At 36.4% G+C, this 18,002-nt stretch overlaps 1 protein-coding gene across 2 annotated transcripts in view; it reads left to right on the top strand.

Annotated features, from left to right (window-relative positions):
* LOC123873016 (connectin-like) overlaps positions 1 to 7,413 on the top strand; it is a 45,777-nt gene extending 38,364 nt beyond the window's left edge. For both annotated transcript variants that reach the window (XM_045917661.1, XM_045917660.1), the window contains exon 3: positions 4,243 to 7,413. In XM_045917661.1, coding sequence (XP_045773617.1) covers positions 4,243 to 4,724 — 482 coding nt within the window. In that variant the 3' untranslated portion in view covers positions 4,725 to 7,413. The remainder of the gene's footprint in view (positions 1 to 4,242) is intronic.
* Positions 7,414 to 18,002: the final 10,589 nt, after the last annotated feature.

Raw genomic sequence — 18,002 nt, 5'->3', positions numbered from 1 at the left:
CATTGTACGTCACATAGATATAGACAGAATCGTCACTCATATCTCGACCGATAAGCCTTCTAAATCATTCTAAATACAAAACCTTTTTCTGAAGTTCGATGTGCAATTTTTCCTACGGGGTATTTGTACAGTCAAAGGTCGTAAGTCGTTTAGCAACTTAATGATCACACGGTTATGCACATACGTTAGGTAGGTGTGGCGTATTTTTAGAAAAAGGTGATAAGTGCGACAGGTTTTTGATGAAATAGCTTCGCAGAATTGCTAGTCGAATTCTGAGGTCGACCGTGCTTCTAATAAGAGATCTCTGGATATTAAAAAACTTCTAAGTTTCCCAATTACAAGAGTTGGTATAACACTAAACAAAACACACAAGTGTAGGTATAATTAATGAGTTTATTAATTAACATCCATGAAATGCGTGTAAAACCTCGACCCAAAGCCGCAGCCACAAAAACTATTATCATCAGCGATTTACTGAATCCATGCCTCTCAATGCGAAATTAATTAACCAAATCAGAAATCATTTATGACTACGTACAATGTACATACATAAAACGCAATACAGCGTGTGGTAGATAGTGGTTAAGATGTCGCAGGTTCGATCCCGGGCACGTACCTCCGACTATTCGGAGATAAGTTCGTTTTAAGTAAATTAATATCACTGGATTTAAAAAAATTGTAAGGAAACCTTCATGCTTAAGAGTTCTCTATAATGTTCTCAAGTGTGTGAAGTTGGTTGTGTTCACCATACTAAAATGCAGTCTTATTCCTATTTGAATATTATCTAATCTAACCTTGGATGGTGTTTAAATCATCCATAAATTTAACCTGCCGAATTTGTATGATATCAAAATTGTCAATCAAATTTGATTCGATGTTTGCCCATCCATACGAAATGATAGCTGATAATAATTTACTTCAGTGCTCATATTATTATGTAATACGGTTATTATAATGTATTATGTAAAACTGAAGATAGCTTGAAAAGTTACACTAGGTTTAGTTGGGAGGCGCACCTTTGTGTTCCTGGTGGCCTCAAAAATGACCTCAGAACTATGAAAGGCAAATTACTTAGCGTGAGGCGAGCGAGCGTAATTTTTTGAGTTATGAGTCGCGTAATAGGTATCAGTCGTGTAATTTCTGCTGCATTCGGTTCCATAAAGGCCGAAACTACCACATGACGACTCAAAATGAGTTCGACTTACATACGACTATAGGACTGAACTTCGTTCAAGGACCGGGATGAGATAAGGATGGAGCGTGAAATTGCTACGGAAGTTGTGAGCCGCGTTTTTCTGTCCTGTCTGGTAGCCCAGCAGAATTTCAGTTCAACCGTAATAATTTCACGCTTCCATCTTAGACCGCATCATCACTTACCACCAGGTGAGATTGCAGTCAAGGGCTAACTTGTATCTGAATTTAAAAAAAAATTGCGACCGAAAATACGCGACTGACTCACTAAATTACGGTCGTCTGGCCTTTACGTTAACATTGAAGATAATGTCTATAAATTATATCGAAGCATCTAGTATCTACGTAATAGGTATTTAATAAAAGGTTTGAAAGTTCAAACTGTTGTTAGAACTAAGTAAATTGTACCTGTCCCAGACAGGTTTATGACTATGTAGTGCGCTATAAGCGTTTTGAATAGTTCTGTACGTCAAAACACTTATTATGAGTGGAACTTCAGTATGAGTTAATTATACGTACAAAGTCTGACGTTTATTCTAATTGACTACAATAAACTATTTAAAAGATATAAAGTGTAAATTAAACTGCAACAATTAAGAGATCTAAGTACGGATTTACGCTAAACTATTTTAGTCAACCTAAGGTTGAGATTTGACTTTGCTAAGACGTCAGGTACGGTTAAAACGTGACAGAGCATTGTACGTTCACATAAATCTGTCTCGTTTCCTCTGAGCAAAGTCAAAGTACACTCTATAGATCTCAGTCCAAACAGAGTTCACAACAGTTAGGGAATTTCTAACAAAATGTCGAGGCTTCGACGTCATTGGCAGGCGTCAAATGTTAGAACATTTGACGCAGGTAGCCCTAAAGTAGCCCTATTTTTCTTTGATTTTATGTCAAATATTAGGCAACGGTGAGCCTAATAAACATGTTGTCGATTCAGAATCAAACCACTCATTCCACCCCCCTTTTTCTACAACCGCACCGCACGCCACCGTAAGCAATTTTACCCTCCACCTGGGTACCTGGTGAATTTTGACTGCCCTTTGTGCCAGATGCTTTTTTCCACGCACATGCAAACTGCGGAATCGACTCCCATCGGCGGTGTTCCCATTACATTAGGTACGGCATGGGATTATTCAAGGGGCGGACCAACAAATTCCTGAAACGGTGCTGCAAATGTTCATGGGCGGCGGTAATCACTTAACATGAGGTGACCCGCCTGCTCGTTTGCTCGCTATTTTTTACAAAAAAAAATGGAGATGCAATCGTCCTGTTTTGCGTTTATTAAATACTTACCCTAATAATATGTTTATTACTTGTATAATTGCCCGTGGCAGTTAACTAATTTCGTGGTTCGACTTGTATATCCATTTTCTCTCTCTGGCATTGGTATCACTGTCTAGTAGGTACATCAACGCGTTAAAGAGACGATTTTCTAAATTAACTTCTAAAAGTTCATAAAAATTGAATAGGGCGTCGTTGTAGTCACTCGTAGTGCCTTTTCGTAAAGATTTCATTTTAGATTCTTTTGTCTACAAATGGGTCCAAGATCTTTGTTCTAACTCGTAATGAAAGTTTAAATTATTTTCCGTTATTATTTTTGTTGAAATACCTAGTACGAATGATCTTCTGACCTGCGTTAAGAATTCATTAGTTGAACTTGAATTTAATACACGGTTAAGTTTTTTGTGGGCTTTCGCAGACAGAGCCATGTATCTACGAATTTACTTGAAACTATCACTTCACTATGATGAGTTTTTTTCCGCGATTTCTTTCGCGTAGATTTAGGTAGTTAAAGATTGCGTTTTTTTAAACCTTTCTTATTGGAGGTCTAACTTAAAAAAAAACCTATGTGCAAATCTCAAGTTTCTAAATCCAGTAATTTGAGCTGTACGTCGATAATAATAATATACGAGTATGCTAATCACCCATTTTCTTTTTCTATACGTAAGTACCTATACATGTAGGATGAGTCAAAGGCGAATAGCATAGCGAAATTATAATCAAATAATTTGGAGCTTGAGGTAGAAAAAAGGGAATTTTATAGTAATTACTAGTTTTATAGTAAGTTTTATAGTAATTACAGTAGTAGTTTCATTGTATCAATAAAACACTCATACTCGTATATTATCATGGCGCTATAAAATTCATTAGGCAGTAAATGTGCACTACAAAAATTTATTGCACCCATGAAGGGGTGCATAAAGTCAAGTCCGTATCAACGGATTAAAGGACAAAATCCCATTTAAAATCAAACAAAAACGAATTTTATTGGTCGGGTGTAGGGTTGAAATTCGTTTAAAAGTGCTTCATAAATGAGTTTTGTTTGTACCTGTATGAGCTTAATACATTCGTAGCAACTAGTCTATGAATCAGCGGGTGATGTATGGTGGTTTGTTGCACTCTGACGTTTTAATGGCGAGTGTATTTCGCGGTCGAGAGATATTATATTTGCCGCAAAATTGCTCGTTACTACACTAGCATTGTTGGGTATGATTTAATAGGACCAGTACTAGGAGTTGGAATTAAAAGACTAGTTTTAATTTGCTTTTTGGCAACACGATACGACACGATTTTTTTAGTTACACGATTTATTGTTTCTGGTAAAACTTTAGTTAAATAAAATGTAGATTTTATAATTTTTTTTTAAAGTAAACCATTTTATGATGAAAGCCTAAAAGCGATGATAAACTTGAGCATTTACTTGCAAGGAGCTCAGGTGAAAAACGGCAGTGTTCTCTTGATGTGCATATAAAGTCGAATACCTACTGCTATGTTCTACAATATGAAGTACAGTCGTCCAATAAAAATATTTTGTGAATCTGAAATGTGGATAAACTAATTTATATTATAATGTTATCAAAATTAATATCAGTTTGCAAATTACAAGGCTAACTTATTTATTCAATTAAAAACAACATTGTTAAAGTTGTACGCTCAAAATGAAATATTATGATTACCAATCTAAGCGAAACCCCTAGAGACCCATTTGGGAAATTTTCTTATACCTACTTATAATAAATTAAATATATTTTTTTCTTTTAACAGGTAACAAGCTGACATGCGACTGCCGTCTGTCATGGCTGCACAAACTACGTAACGAGACCCGGAGCAAACGAGTGAGGGCCTCTTTAGACCGTCTCAATTGCATCATGGATATTAAACTAAAGGCTAACCTGGGCAGCATCAAAACCTCCAAAACGGATACGAACCTCAAAGTAATACCTGCACTCAACAAAAAGGAAGACAAAATTGATGACGAAGAAGAGTTCTTTGATGAGGATGTAAATTACGATGACGCTATGCAGGATCAGGAAAACGGTTTGGATGTGTCTAAGATAGAGTATCGTAGGAAACTAATGGAAATCCCTGTTGACATGCTCCCTTGTGCTAGCAAACTTGGCTTCGAGGCGTCATACTCTCCGCCGACGCAAGACGAAGTCAAATATTATAAAACTTCGGGCTCCGGAAAGTGCTTAGCGTCAACCCTGAGTCTGATAGCATTATACACTCTAGTAAAGATGTTGTAGCGTAGTACAAAGTTTTAAGTGTAAACAAACATTTTCAAGTTTTGTTCGAGAATCTTTAACAGTTGTTCTTGTAATGTAGGAATAAGGTTTGCCTTGAATTAGGATTAACTGAAGGTTAATAAATAATAATTTATTAGTCTCTACACTGTACGTGTAAATCTATGTTTTAAGATTTATACATTTTATTCTTTTCAGTGTTTTATTCGAGATTGGTTACTAACCTAGCTATATTTATTATAGTTTTTAATAATGTATGATATCCTTAAAGAAGAAATAGAAGACTTTCTCAATTTTTTTAAAAGTTATTGTAAAAATGACGCTTTGATCTTTTGAATTAGCAACGGATCTTTGTATCCAATTTATGTTACGTTGTTTTAAAATTCCTAATATTTTTTCAGTTTAGTATTATAGCTAATGTAAATAAAGTGAGTCTATTTTATATGCGGATCAAGGCGTGAAAGAAGCGAGTTTAAATTTTTAATAACATTAAAATGGAGCATTTGCATACAAAATGTACAGCAATCTCCTACAAGCACATAATATTAGGATAAGATCAGCTTTCAAAATTATTCTCACGGGAGAACTTGAGGCCTGGGCAGACGTACCGTATCCAACGCAGCTTTTAAGGTTTTTTTCGCCAGAGCAACAACATGCGACAACCTAGCATGCTACTAATCGAAACATGTTTTTTTTTGTGTTTAAGCAGCATACAGTACCCAAGACAGTACCTTGTCAATTTTACAACGAGACAGCATCGTGCTATAGAACTAGGATGGCAAAGTATAAGCCAATGTCGCTCTATGCTGCTCTGTCAGTCAAAGTCCCACAATAAATTAAATCTACTAATAAAATTACTCTTTTTATAAACTGTGTTGACCATTTTATAGTCTTTTAAGCTGTTATAAATATAGTATGAGTAGGTACTTTAACTCGCATGTCAATCACACTGCCTTTTATTGTCTTCGACGCGGGAGCAACTTTTAATTTCTAAAATCGAATTCTAAGTTAGTTATCAAATGATACCCATGTTCTCATTAAAAAAAAAAAACAAAATATATATTACATTGACGTAAAGTATGCACTTGCCATTTTTGAAGCTAAATTTAGGTTGCAATATTGCAGTTAGATATAAAATGTATCGATAATTACGACACTCCAAAACACTAGTTTTTAATTTTTATAAAATTTGTTAAATACAAACAAAAACATGTGTGTTAAATAATTTGCCTGTTATATGTTAAATGTTACGGTTTTGATACTGGTAGGTTTTTGTGTCCATGCCTCAAAATGTATTCTTAGTGGAGAACACGGTATATTAGGTACATTGAAATAAGGTAACGTAAATCAGGTACAGGACTAAGTTACGTCACACTTACAACAGTTGTTTCTGTTCCTATCTATTTCCCTGTAGGAATGTAAATTGTTATGGCCTTATTAATCTACCTGATACAGGCCAGGTTTTAGGTTCCCTTAGAGACAAGGGGCTAGACCTCTGTATTTATGTCACGTATACCTGTTTGTTATTTTATGATTTCAGTGGGTAATCTGAGGTAGTATAGTGTATAATAAATGTATCAATACATAGGTATTAGCGTTGATTCTGATATCTTTCTCTAAGCTTTTAGAGTATCTGTATCTTTTTCTTTTTAATATTGCCTAAATACGACGTAACGATACATTTAAAGATTCTAAATTTTAGTGCACGCTACAAAAACCAATAGGCTCGCGACTGACCGCTAAAGTCCGAGGTTTGACAGCGTTAAATTTAGAACTGTCAAACTGTGTCTATCCTTTTCATATTACATTAGTAAGAAGAGGATGCGAATACTCTAAGTTGTGCTTAGTACCACGGTCGCCAACTCTGTTGTACACAGTTCATAAATTAAACTAAAATGACAGGTCTAGATGTATTGCTATTCCTTTCATAGCGCTGTTTGCGGAAAAGGATAGCACTAGGTTTGGACCTCTCAATTTAGAAATTTAAACTGGCAGATTAATGTAACTCCAGTATCAAGTTTTCTAACTTGAAAACAGATACTAATTGAGTGTAAAAAGTACCTACAGCTGAAATCTGTAACTTTCTGGTACAGCAGTTGAAATCTGAAAGATACCTAGGTAGGTTCTATGAAGTATTCTGTGGTTTACACTAAGGCCTGAGTTTAAATTGTAATTTATCTACATTCATATTACCTGTTAGAAATTATTTTAAATTAAAAATAAATAATTTTTCGAAGATAAATTGATATAAAATACTTTGACTTTCCAAGACGATGTTTAATGATATTTTACGATAAATTAATCTTCTTATTTTATGTTGCTTAAAATTCTCGTGTAAATAACTTTAGGCGCTTAGTAACTTTAACGTTAAATCAAAGACTGTGTTAGACTTTAAGTTTGTTAATTTTCACGTTCCATTTCTTGAAGTTTCGCTTATCTGTAGTTAGTAAGACTATGTACGGAGTGATTAATGTACCAAAGAATAACTTAGTGTTTTACTTTAAGCTATTTATGTAAATCAATTATCATAGTCTATATGTACCTATACCTAATTTAATCGAAAACGCTAAGGACAGCGCAAACAGCAGGAGTGGATTACAGTCGAGTATTTTTCATAACAACTCAGAAACACACACATACCTTACTTTGATACACATAACACATAATTTGATATAATATCGTTAAACTAATTTAAATAAGCTTTTAACAGGAAACACACCACGCCTCGACTTTGCTAGTATGCGCTGAGCCTATGATGACACGGGGCGAGTTTACAAGCTGCTAGCGAACTCGCTGCCTTGTAAATTGTAAACTCGCCACGTGTCATCGAGCTTTTTCACAATCTGCTTTTGATTATCAGATTGTAAAAAAGCTGCTTGAAAAATAGAAAGCCGGGCTAATTTACTCGCCATTCGCTGGCGTGTTGGCCTGTAAGCTAGTTAACTAGCCACGTGTCATCATCACTGCTAGTAAACTAGTTGCGAGCATCTGCGTTTTGGCAGTTAAAGCTAAAATGTCAACACGCTAGCTAGTTGGCTACTGAGCGAGTGGAATGTTTTGTGTGTCATCGACACTCGCTTACTCGCTCACTCGCTAGCTTTTAAACTCGCCGACTAGCAGCTCGTAAATTAGCCCAGTGTCATCGAGCCTTTAGGCCTGAATTCCACGCTGACGTCGGTTGGTGTTTGTGGTGTTAATAGTACATACACAACTGTATTTTCGTTTTGACCGACATAATCGGTCGTGACCACAGTCGCGAGTAGCTCGGTCGAATAGAATACTAGTGTGTACACCACACTGAGACACCGCAATGATAGTTATCATCATCATCATCATCATTACAAACCGATAGATGTCACTGCTGGTTTCTTATAGAAACTTCTACACACCAAGGTCTTGCGCCGCCTGAATCCAGCGGCTCGCTTTCAATGCTGCACTTTTCGGTGCGAGGTGTCATTCTAGTTGTTTAGGACCCCAACGTCTTTGTGTGCTTTGCCCATTGCCACTTCAGCATCGCATTTTTTAAAACTATTTCGTTGCCTCTGCATCTCTTCACTTCTGATTTGATTAGGTAAAGAAACTCCAAGCGTAGCTCTCTCCATCACCGGCTGAGTGACTCCGAGCTTTCTTATAAGGCCAATAATAATTCCAACCATGTCTCGGATACATATGTCATCACTGGTCACACGCACTGTTTGAAGACTTTGGTCTTCAAGCACACAAGAATTTCTGGACGTTTTGCACTAGTGTCAGTACGTACAACTAATTACGTGACCGATATAGCTACGCGACCGACATCAGCGTTTGCACAAGCTACGAATTCAGGCCTACCTACTTAACTAAGCATTTTGTTCCTAATCACGTTTGTATTCCTTAGATTTACATTCCAATATAGCTTATTATGCCATGTAGGACTTCGTACGGGTCAACAGCAATGTCTACCCAATCATTTTACTTCTCTCTATTCCAGAATATTTTTATTATATTACATTTTGACTGTTTTGAATTTATTATTTTACCAAAAAATACTTTTTGCCTCGTTTAGGTATTTGAGTTTTAGTGAATAAGATATAATATGAATATTATTTGATTGTAATGTAAATATAATATTATAGTCCCATAGATATTCTAACATTCATGTATTATTCTAATAAAATGTGAAATAATAAATTGGTACTTTTGCAAATTTCTCTTTTATTTATTCTTACGTGGAAGCTAGAATGGAACCTAGAAGAGAAACTTCAAAATAAATCGAGAAATTGCACCAATGTGCTAGGAAATTCATCCGAAAAGTTGTGTGTCACCTTTGTATCAATTGAATAGAAAGATTTTTTATTCAAATAAACTTTAAAAAGTACCTATATGAATATAGGTAGTACTTGTAAAACTACATAGTTATCTATACTTATAGGAATCTTTTGAATCGTCAGTCAAGATTTCAACCATAGAAGTCAAATCGAAATTAAACAGGTGAGTGTTGTAAGTATTCACGCTCTACTTATATCGATATTCGATACACGTTCAATGCTCACATTATATTTCCTTGATCATTTGGTCTGGTACTATGGCAAAGATTAATAATATTACACCTGTCGTCTTTCGTGCAGAGGTAGGTAGGTACCCATTTGTTGTGTGACTTCAACCATCGAAGTCACATCGAAGTTATTCTAATTAAACTGAGGTAAACGAAATATTTGAGGTAAGTGTTGTAAGTATTCACGCTCTACTTATATCGATATTCAATACACGTTCAATGCTCATATTATATTTCCCTGATCATTTGGTCTGGTACTTCGGCAAAGATTAATGATATTACATATTCTGTCGTCTTTCATGCAGAGGTAGGTAGGTACCCATTTGTTGTGTGACTTCAACCATCGAAGTCACATCGAAGTTATTCTAATTAAACTGAGGTAAACGAGATATTTGAGGTAAGTGTTGTAAATATTCACGCTCTACTTATATCGATATTCAATACACGTTCAATGCTCATATTATATTTCCTTGATCATTTGGTCTGGTACTTCGGCAAAGATTAATAATACCTATTACACCTGTCGTCTTTAGTGCAGAGGTAGGTAGGTACCCATTTGTTGTGTGATTTCCACCATCGAAGTCACATCGAAGTTATTCTAATTAAACTGAGGTAAACGAGGTATTTGAGGTAAGTGTTGTAAGTATTCATGCTCTACTTATATTCGATACACGTTCAATGCTCATATTATATTTCCTTGATCATTTGGTCTGGTACTTCGGCAAAGATCAATAATATTACATCTGTCGTCTTTCGTGCAGAGGTAGGTAGGTAGTAGGTACCCATTAGTAGTGTGATTTCAACCATCGAAGTCACATTGAAGTTATTCTACCTAATTAAACTGAGGTAAACGAAGTATTTGAGGCAAGTGTTGTAAGTATTCACGCTCTACTTATATCGATATTCAATACACGTTCAATGCTCATATTATATTTCCTTGATCATTTGGTCTGGTACTTCGGCAAAGATTAATAATACCTATTACACCTGTCGTCTTTCGTGCAGAGGTAGGTAGGTACCCATTTGTTGTGTGATTTCCACCATCGAAGTCACATCGAAGTTATTCTAATTAAACTGAGGTAAACGAGATATTTGAGGTAGTAAACGGTAAACTTGTAACTCAAGCAACAAAAGCTCGTGATTTTGTATAGAGCTGTTCCTCATAATAACAGTACTAATAGCTGTTGTTTGTATTTACTTTGTAAGGTACTGGCGTTTGTTTACAAGTCGATTCCGCTTTGAATCTCTTGAAACGTAAATTGGGGAATGTTTTATCATAACAAATTGGCCAAGGTCCACTTGTTATGGTTATACTTTGGGCATAATACACCTAAGCGATGAATAATTTATTGATCATTATTATTTCTATAACAAGCTGTGTACCTGATTGGATTTCCCATCATACCTACTCTGTTTAATGAGCTTCCAGACCCTAAAATATAACTTTTTTTTTTATTCATATAAAAGTCAGCCCTTGACTGCAATCTCACCTGGTGGTAAGTGATGACGCAGTCTAACCAACCTAACCTGGAAGCGGGTTAACCTGGGGTAAGGCAGTTTTCATTAAATCCACACTCCTTTGGTTTCTAGACGACATCGTACCGGAACGATAAATCGCTTGGCGGCACGGCTTGGCCGGGTGGTAACTAGCTACGGCCGAAGCCCCCCACTGGACCAGACCAGAAAAATTATAATATTCCAAGCCCCTTCCGGGAATCAAACCCGGGATCTCCCACTCATAAAGCTACAGCGTTTACCACTGCACCAGGGAGGCCGTCAAAATAACATAATTATTATAATAAAAATCATAACTAAATTGTGTAACATGTCTTATGGTATAAAAATTTTTTTTTTTAGAGTGAACGTGTCATATTAATTTCAACCAAGTATATTTTTGCATGTTATATATTATAACAAAAGTTTCATAACATGTAATTACAATCTGGGCATTCGTTAACCCCCTTAGGGTCGATTCACATTGGCAGCGAATCGAAGCGAATTCTATTTTGTGGAAATGGTTATTACCTACGCTATGAATTGTTTTAGAATTTAAGTTCGATTTGCTGTCAATCGACTCTTATTTTCAAAAAAACGTCTTTTAGTGCTTACCTACGTTATATAATGGATGAAGGGATAAAATGAGGGAGTCATCCCTCTCTCGATGAAGAAGGCTGCCTGAGAAAAACGGAGGATTGAGGTACAACAATTTGCCGGACGGGACGGGAAGATTACTTGAATAACTACAGGACGTTCTAGTTACATGATAGTAATCATAACCATATTCCTTTATTTGCTTGAGTACAGGTACAAAAGGTCGTACAATGAGTCCAAAGTATTTGGCCATTTCTGACATGCAAACTAGTAGTGCAAGAAATCCTCCCGTCTCGTCCGGCACATGTTACGCATGCAATGACCAGAAAAATGTTATCTATAAAAGGTATAGGTATAATTTACGAAAACTCACAGTTAGCAAGTACTAGTGAACATAAATTCACATGGGCTTAATTGGGATTTCAGCCTATAGTCCCTGGGTTCAAACATAACGAACAAACGGAAAAATTCAAAAATTTCAATCACAAAAAATTGATACCGCCGCTATTTTGTTCGGTAACAAGACTCAAGCTCGTGTGGGCTTAATCCCGTAGCTAAAGGCTTGGGTATACGCAAGGCGGCGCGACCACATAAGTAGGTACTAGGTAGACAATATTATGCGCGATCGCGGCTGCGACGTGCGATTGCACGGAAAGTTTTCGGGTTTCGGACTTTCGGGTCGAGCTTCTATCGCGTCAGTGGCACGCAGCGACAACGGCAGGTTAATGTATAAGAACACTAGCTGACGCCCGCGACTTCGTCCACGTGGCTTTAGCTTTTTCGAAATCCCGTGCGAACTCTTTGATTTTCCGGGATAAAAAGTAGCCTATGTGCTAATCCAGGTTATTATCTATCTCTATTTTGAATTTCAGCTAAATCCGTTCAGTGGTTTTTGCGTGAAGGAGTAACAAACATACATACACACTCACATACACAAACTTTCTCCTTTATTATAATACTAGCTGACGCCCGCGACTTCGTCCGCGTGGATTTAGGTTTTTCGAAATCCCGTGGGAACTCTTTGGTTTTCCGGGATAAAAAGTAGCCTATGTGCTAATCCAGGATATTATCTACCTCCATTCCGAATTTCAGCCAAATCCGTCCAGTGGTTTTTGCGTGGAGGAGTAACAAACATACACACACACACACACACACACACACACACACACACACACACACACACACACACACACACACACACACACACACACACACACAAACTTTCACCTTTATAATATTAGTGTGATTAATAGTGTGTTCATTCAACTGCATCGACACTGACGCATACTGACGCCTGGCGTCCTGCTGTGCTGTCGTGGCGTCACTGACACGATAGACGCTCGACTCGAAGTCTACCGACGACACGTAGGTGGCGCACATTTGCGTGTTGTTACACAAGGAACGCGACAGTGACGATCTATGACCGCAACACAGATTGTAGAAGCTGCGCTGTAGTATAAGAGAAGCAGGCTTACAAGAAAGATAGAGTGCAATTCTAAAAATAGCTTGAATACTCTTTTTTGCACTAAAAAATTCTTTATTTCCATCAGTTGAGTTTATAATTATTACCATCATCATCTGCAGACAGTTATACTGCAATATTGTTTTATAACACAACTTTGTCTTGGCGTAAAATAGATTGTCGCATATTGCTTATAGCCATAAAATAAATGTTTAAATTTGTAGCATGCCGCATTGTTACATGTTGTTGCTCTGGCGTATAGCAGCTTTTAGGCCAGAATTAGTTTCTATCTTTGGTTTCTCATAGAATGGTACGTTTAAAGTCAGGGCAAACGTTTTCCAATTTCTTCTTTTATTGATTAGTGGTCGGCACCAACGCCAAAGCATTTAGTACCTTTTTACATCGATACGCTTGCTGACGTTGAACCGATGTTTGCTCCAATGTGAATGTATATTGCAGCTTTTTTAAAACGCTGCGTTAGACATAATATTATTTTACCTGTCATACATCGCTGACCTCACGCGTTTCGTGTGACCAAACCTTATGCATTCCGGTATAACGATGATATATTCAGTTACGTTTGTAAAGCCCTTTTACGCGGTCTCTTTTGTTTTGTTATTATGTTAAAGATAATGAGCGAAATAAGCTTTTGTGTAAAGATGTCACATTTCCAACAAAATGGTAAGGAAAAAAATTTTCAGCTCCTTTTTCATGTATGGGAGCCCTCCTGAGCAATAATTTATTTTGAATTCAATATTTGGTTTTGGATCAACGTACCCAAATAACAAAATTTCGAAAAGGTTTGTAACTAATTTCGTCTATGAGCTAGAGACCTGTGACACGCGGGCAGATAGACAGACAGACAGCAGAGTGACATTAATAGGGCTCCGTTTTTACCTTTTACGGTACTCAAAAACGTAAAATATTTGATCTAGAATGATATAACAATTTTGCTTGTTTGTTTAGAATGTTATTTAAAACGAACACACTACAATTAATAAAGCTTATAAAAAGATCGAATTAATAAAGCTCATATAAAGATTGCGATGAAAATGTCGAGAAAATATTAATGTCGAATAAATAGCCGGCCTTAATACAGCTAACCCATTTATTCATTGTAGCTGTAACCGTAATTTACCACAAACAAATAATAAATGAAATACAATTTCACGAGTTTACCTTTTTTAATTTATCAGAAACAATGTTGTTACACGTCTTTTTGTTCGGAAAAAGATTGATTGAAAAATAATATATTTTGATAGAAATATTGCATCGTGTTTGAACTGAGAGAGATTACTGCATCCAAAAAAAAATCTTACTAATTAGGTACATTTAATGAGATTGTTAATGTGAAAGTTTGGATGTTTGTTACTCCTTTATGCCACAATGACTGAACCTACTCATCATCATCATCATCAGCCTATGGACACTGTTGGACATATGCCTTCCCTATAGAGCGCTACCACACCCGGTCCTCAGCCTTCCTCATCCAGCCACTACTAGCTACTACATAGCTGAACCTACTGAATGAATAGAATGAAGATAGCTTTATACCCTAAATTACAACAATGGGCTATTCATATTAATACTCTTTATTTCGCATTTCACATGTAAGTACAGACATGACATTACACATAATATGAGGCCATGTAAGCGCATGGAAAAAAATTTAGACGGTCATTAAAATTAGTTCCATTAAAATGCACATAAGTAGGTAGTTAAAATTTACAACATTAAACAAATTGCCTGTTTGGGATTACAACTTGTTATTCAATTGCTCAAATATCAAGTTTGAGACAGGCGAAATAAATATTAAAACAAAAAATTGGAACTCAAATTTCACATTAAATCATTGAAATAGGAATTAGAATGTCAGATGTACAACTACTATTAAAAAAGGTTACTTTTTAATTCGGAAAATCACAGAGTTTACGCAATGATAATTATAGGTATAAACAATAAGAATTTCATATTTTCACTGTCTGTCTGTTTCGGTAGCAGCATCAAAATTATCATACTTGCAAAAAAATATTTTAAAACGAACATATTCTTTGAAAATGCAGAGACAAAACAAAATGAATGCTCGCAAAGGAATTCGCATGGGCCACAGTCCGATTTAATTTCCGGATTTTTATGAAAATATTATACAACATCTGACGCCATGGAGCCAAAAGGGGAAAACAAAATGTTGACTTGAAAACACAGTTGTTTGACGAAATTTTAAATCACAATTAATTAATGTTTAGATTAACTTTATTTATTTTTTCTTTGATTATGACCACGTTTATTTTTTTATGACTCCATGATATTTTCAAAAATATGTTGCAACTTTTTGCAAAGTCAGGTCCAAATGCCCGATTACCTTTATGGACTACCTACTAGCTGAGGCACGCGAGTTCGTCCGCGTGGATTTAGTTATTCCAAAATCCCGTGGGAACTCTTTGATTTTCCGGGATAAAAAGTAGCCTTTGTGCTGATCCAGGATATTATCTATCTCCATTCTAAACAGCCAAATCCGTCCAGTGGTTTTTGCGTGAAGGAGTAACAAACACACACACACACACACACACACACACACACACACACACACACACACACACACACACACACATACACAGAAACTTTCACCTTTATAATATTAGTGTGAAAGCACTTGGCAGCAATCAGACTTGCTCGCAAGTAATAAACCAGGCTAAGATAGTGCGCGCTTATCTAGAAAATGCCTAATCACTCTTGACTTAAAGGTATCTATATTAACAATAGCGGAGAAAACTGATGCCTGAAGGGCGTTCCATAACCTAACGGTCCGAATTAGAAACGAGGAAGCAAATTTTACTATAAATAAACCCCCATTTATCCATCGGTTACGCCATTCTTCTATCCAATTACGTTTCCCCTGTATTTCAAACGAATCCTTTTCATATAACGCGACGCCTCTTCCACAACCCGAGACGATAATGTCGGTAACGACGTGTTGCGAATGCTGCATGAAAATATGCACTTAAGGAGAAGATTTATGCAACCATTTCTGAAGTCAAAAAAATAATAATTACACATACCTTTATCTAAAACGAATAACAGATCAAACTCTTTCATTATGCGCGCATTTCGCCATCTAATTTCAATTTATAAAGAATCCAGTATAGACTTATTTTATGGTAAATAAAAAATAGTACTGTGGTAGTGAATCTTTGCCATACCGAGCAAATAACTTGTACATATGTGTAAGTAAATTAATTAAATATCCTGTATTCAGCCAAATTAAAAAAAAAAAAAACAAATAAAGATAGAGCACCATGTAGCCAAGGAGGATCATCATGATCAACCCATCGCCAGATCACTACTGAGCACAGGTCTCCTCTCGCGATGAGCGTTTAGGTCACAGTCCGCCAGGCTGGCCAATACGATGTTTTCCTTCACCATTAAATCCTATTCATCTATCTATATTGTTATTTGTCTATCTACAATCATATTTAGAATACTCGAAAGGCCGCACAGTGGTGTAAGTTGTGGTTTGCAATTGATAACAATAATTATATTTTTATGCTATTTTCTACTTTGTTATCCTTCATTGCTAACAGACTCTGCTTCCATGTTCTATTTGATAGAAACTTTACTATATTCGCTTCGCCTTAACAATCTCAATACAGTTCCTAACTCCCCATTAGTCTCGCCAGATTATCTTCGCAGCACACAGCCGACAGATGGCCCTAACATTAGGAACATGCTGCTTAGGCAGGTGTTAAGAGACCCGGTTTAATTGAAGTACACAAAATTTAGACTCAACTGAAACGGCCAACGCAATAATCAATCACCCCGGGACCCAACAAAATCCGAATGGAAGACCAGATGAATATAGACTTGATAACATTAACAGAACTAAAAATCTCTAATTAGTTCTTCTACGGATCTCCTAATTTTTGATTTGATCAAAAACTCCATTGTATAATATTGAAGGTAGTACAGTCAGCAACAAAGCTAGGTTTGCACTCCGCTTGTCGCTTGTACTGGCGGCTGCAATCCTAGCTTTGTTGCTGACTGAACCTTTTATATTAGAAACCTTCACGCAAGTGCTAACAAAAACGGTTCAACTCGATCGATGGACGATGCGCGAATGCAAAGATTGCAAAGGTAACGAATAGATATAGGTAATAATTAGTGATAATAACAAGGTCGGTAGAGCATGCTTATAATATAACCTATAAGAACTCTAATGTATAAGAATCAAGGAGAAGAAGCACCCAAGATACCCTCACAGCGGTAGATCGTACCGTAACTTCAACCGCGATGCGCAGCGAGCTGAGTCCCTATTAAAATCAGAATTAGTTGTTAAGCTAGAAATAAGTACCTACTAACATAGTTTAAGTGATTTGTCATACTAACACAATTATGGGTCTAATGGCCTGAAATAAAAGTTAATTTATTTATTTATTTTATTTAAAAAGGACCCCGGATGGGTTTGAAACACCGACTAAATGAGTAGAGCCGTAATGCCCTATTTACCTACTCGTCTATTGAAGTTCCTAGAGTTTAATAGTAGCACTAGAGCTGTCGTAAACTTTACAACATATACATTTGTAGTACAATTTACTGACTTTATAACAGCTCTAGGCCTCTAGCTCTTGTAATCAAAATAGAGGAAAAAAGTCCGTAAAAATGTCCTTTGTCGCGTTTCATTATTTCCCTCGTATTCTTGCCAGATTATCTTCACGAGGGGGTGACAGATGGTATGAACATTACGCACATTTTGTAAAGATGTCGCGATTTCACTTTTTAGGGTTCCGTACGTCAAAAGCAAAAATGGAACCCTTATAGGATCACTTTGTTGCCTGTCTGTCTGTTTGAAAAAAATACCCCAGTGCGGGTCCCTCGGTGCACGAGTCTGACTCGCAATTGGCTGGTTTTTTATTTGTCGGTATCAATTTGTCAAATATGCAAATTAGGCAATTTAATACTTTGCACGGATTTGAATTTAAAACTGCTGATTTCAAGGTCTCTCCCTTGTACTATTAGGTATCTACGTTAGGGGGAGAAATGTCACGATCCCTTTTGTATTGAGGGGAGCGAATCTCTTAAAGATATTATGATCTAATGTCAGTGAGACTGATTTCACCCATCTCATCAATTTTAAAAGGGCTAAGGAGCACACTAGGGTTTACTTAACTTTAGAGGTTAGAAAAGAAAGGGTTACTTT

This window comes from Maniola jurtina, chromosome 16, assembly GCF_905333055.1.
Source record: "Maniola jurtina chromosome 16, ilManJurt1.1, whole genome shotgun sequence".
Lineage (NCBI taxonomy): Eukaryota > Metazoa > Arthropoda > Insecta > Lepidoptera > Nymphalidae > Maniola > Maniola jurtina.
The sequence above is the reverse complement of the archived record's forward strand: the minus strand, read 5'-3'. Positions and strand labels throughout refer to the sequence as shown.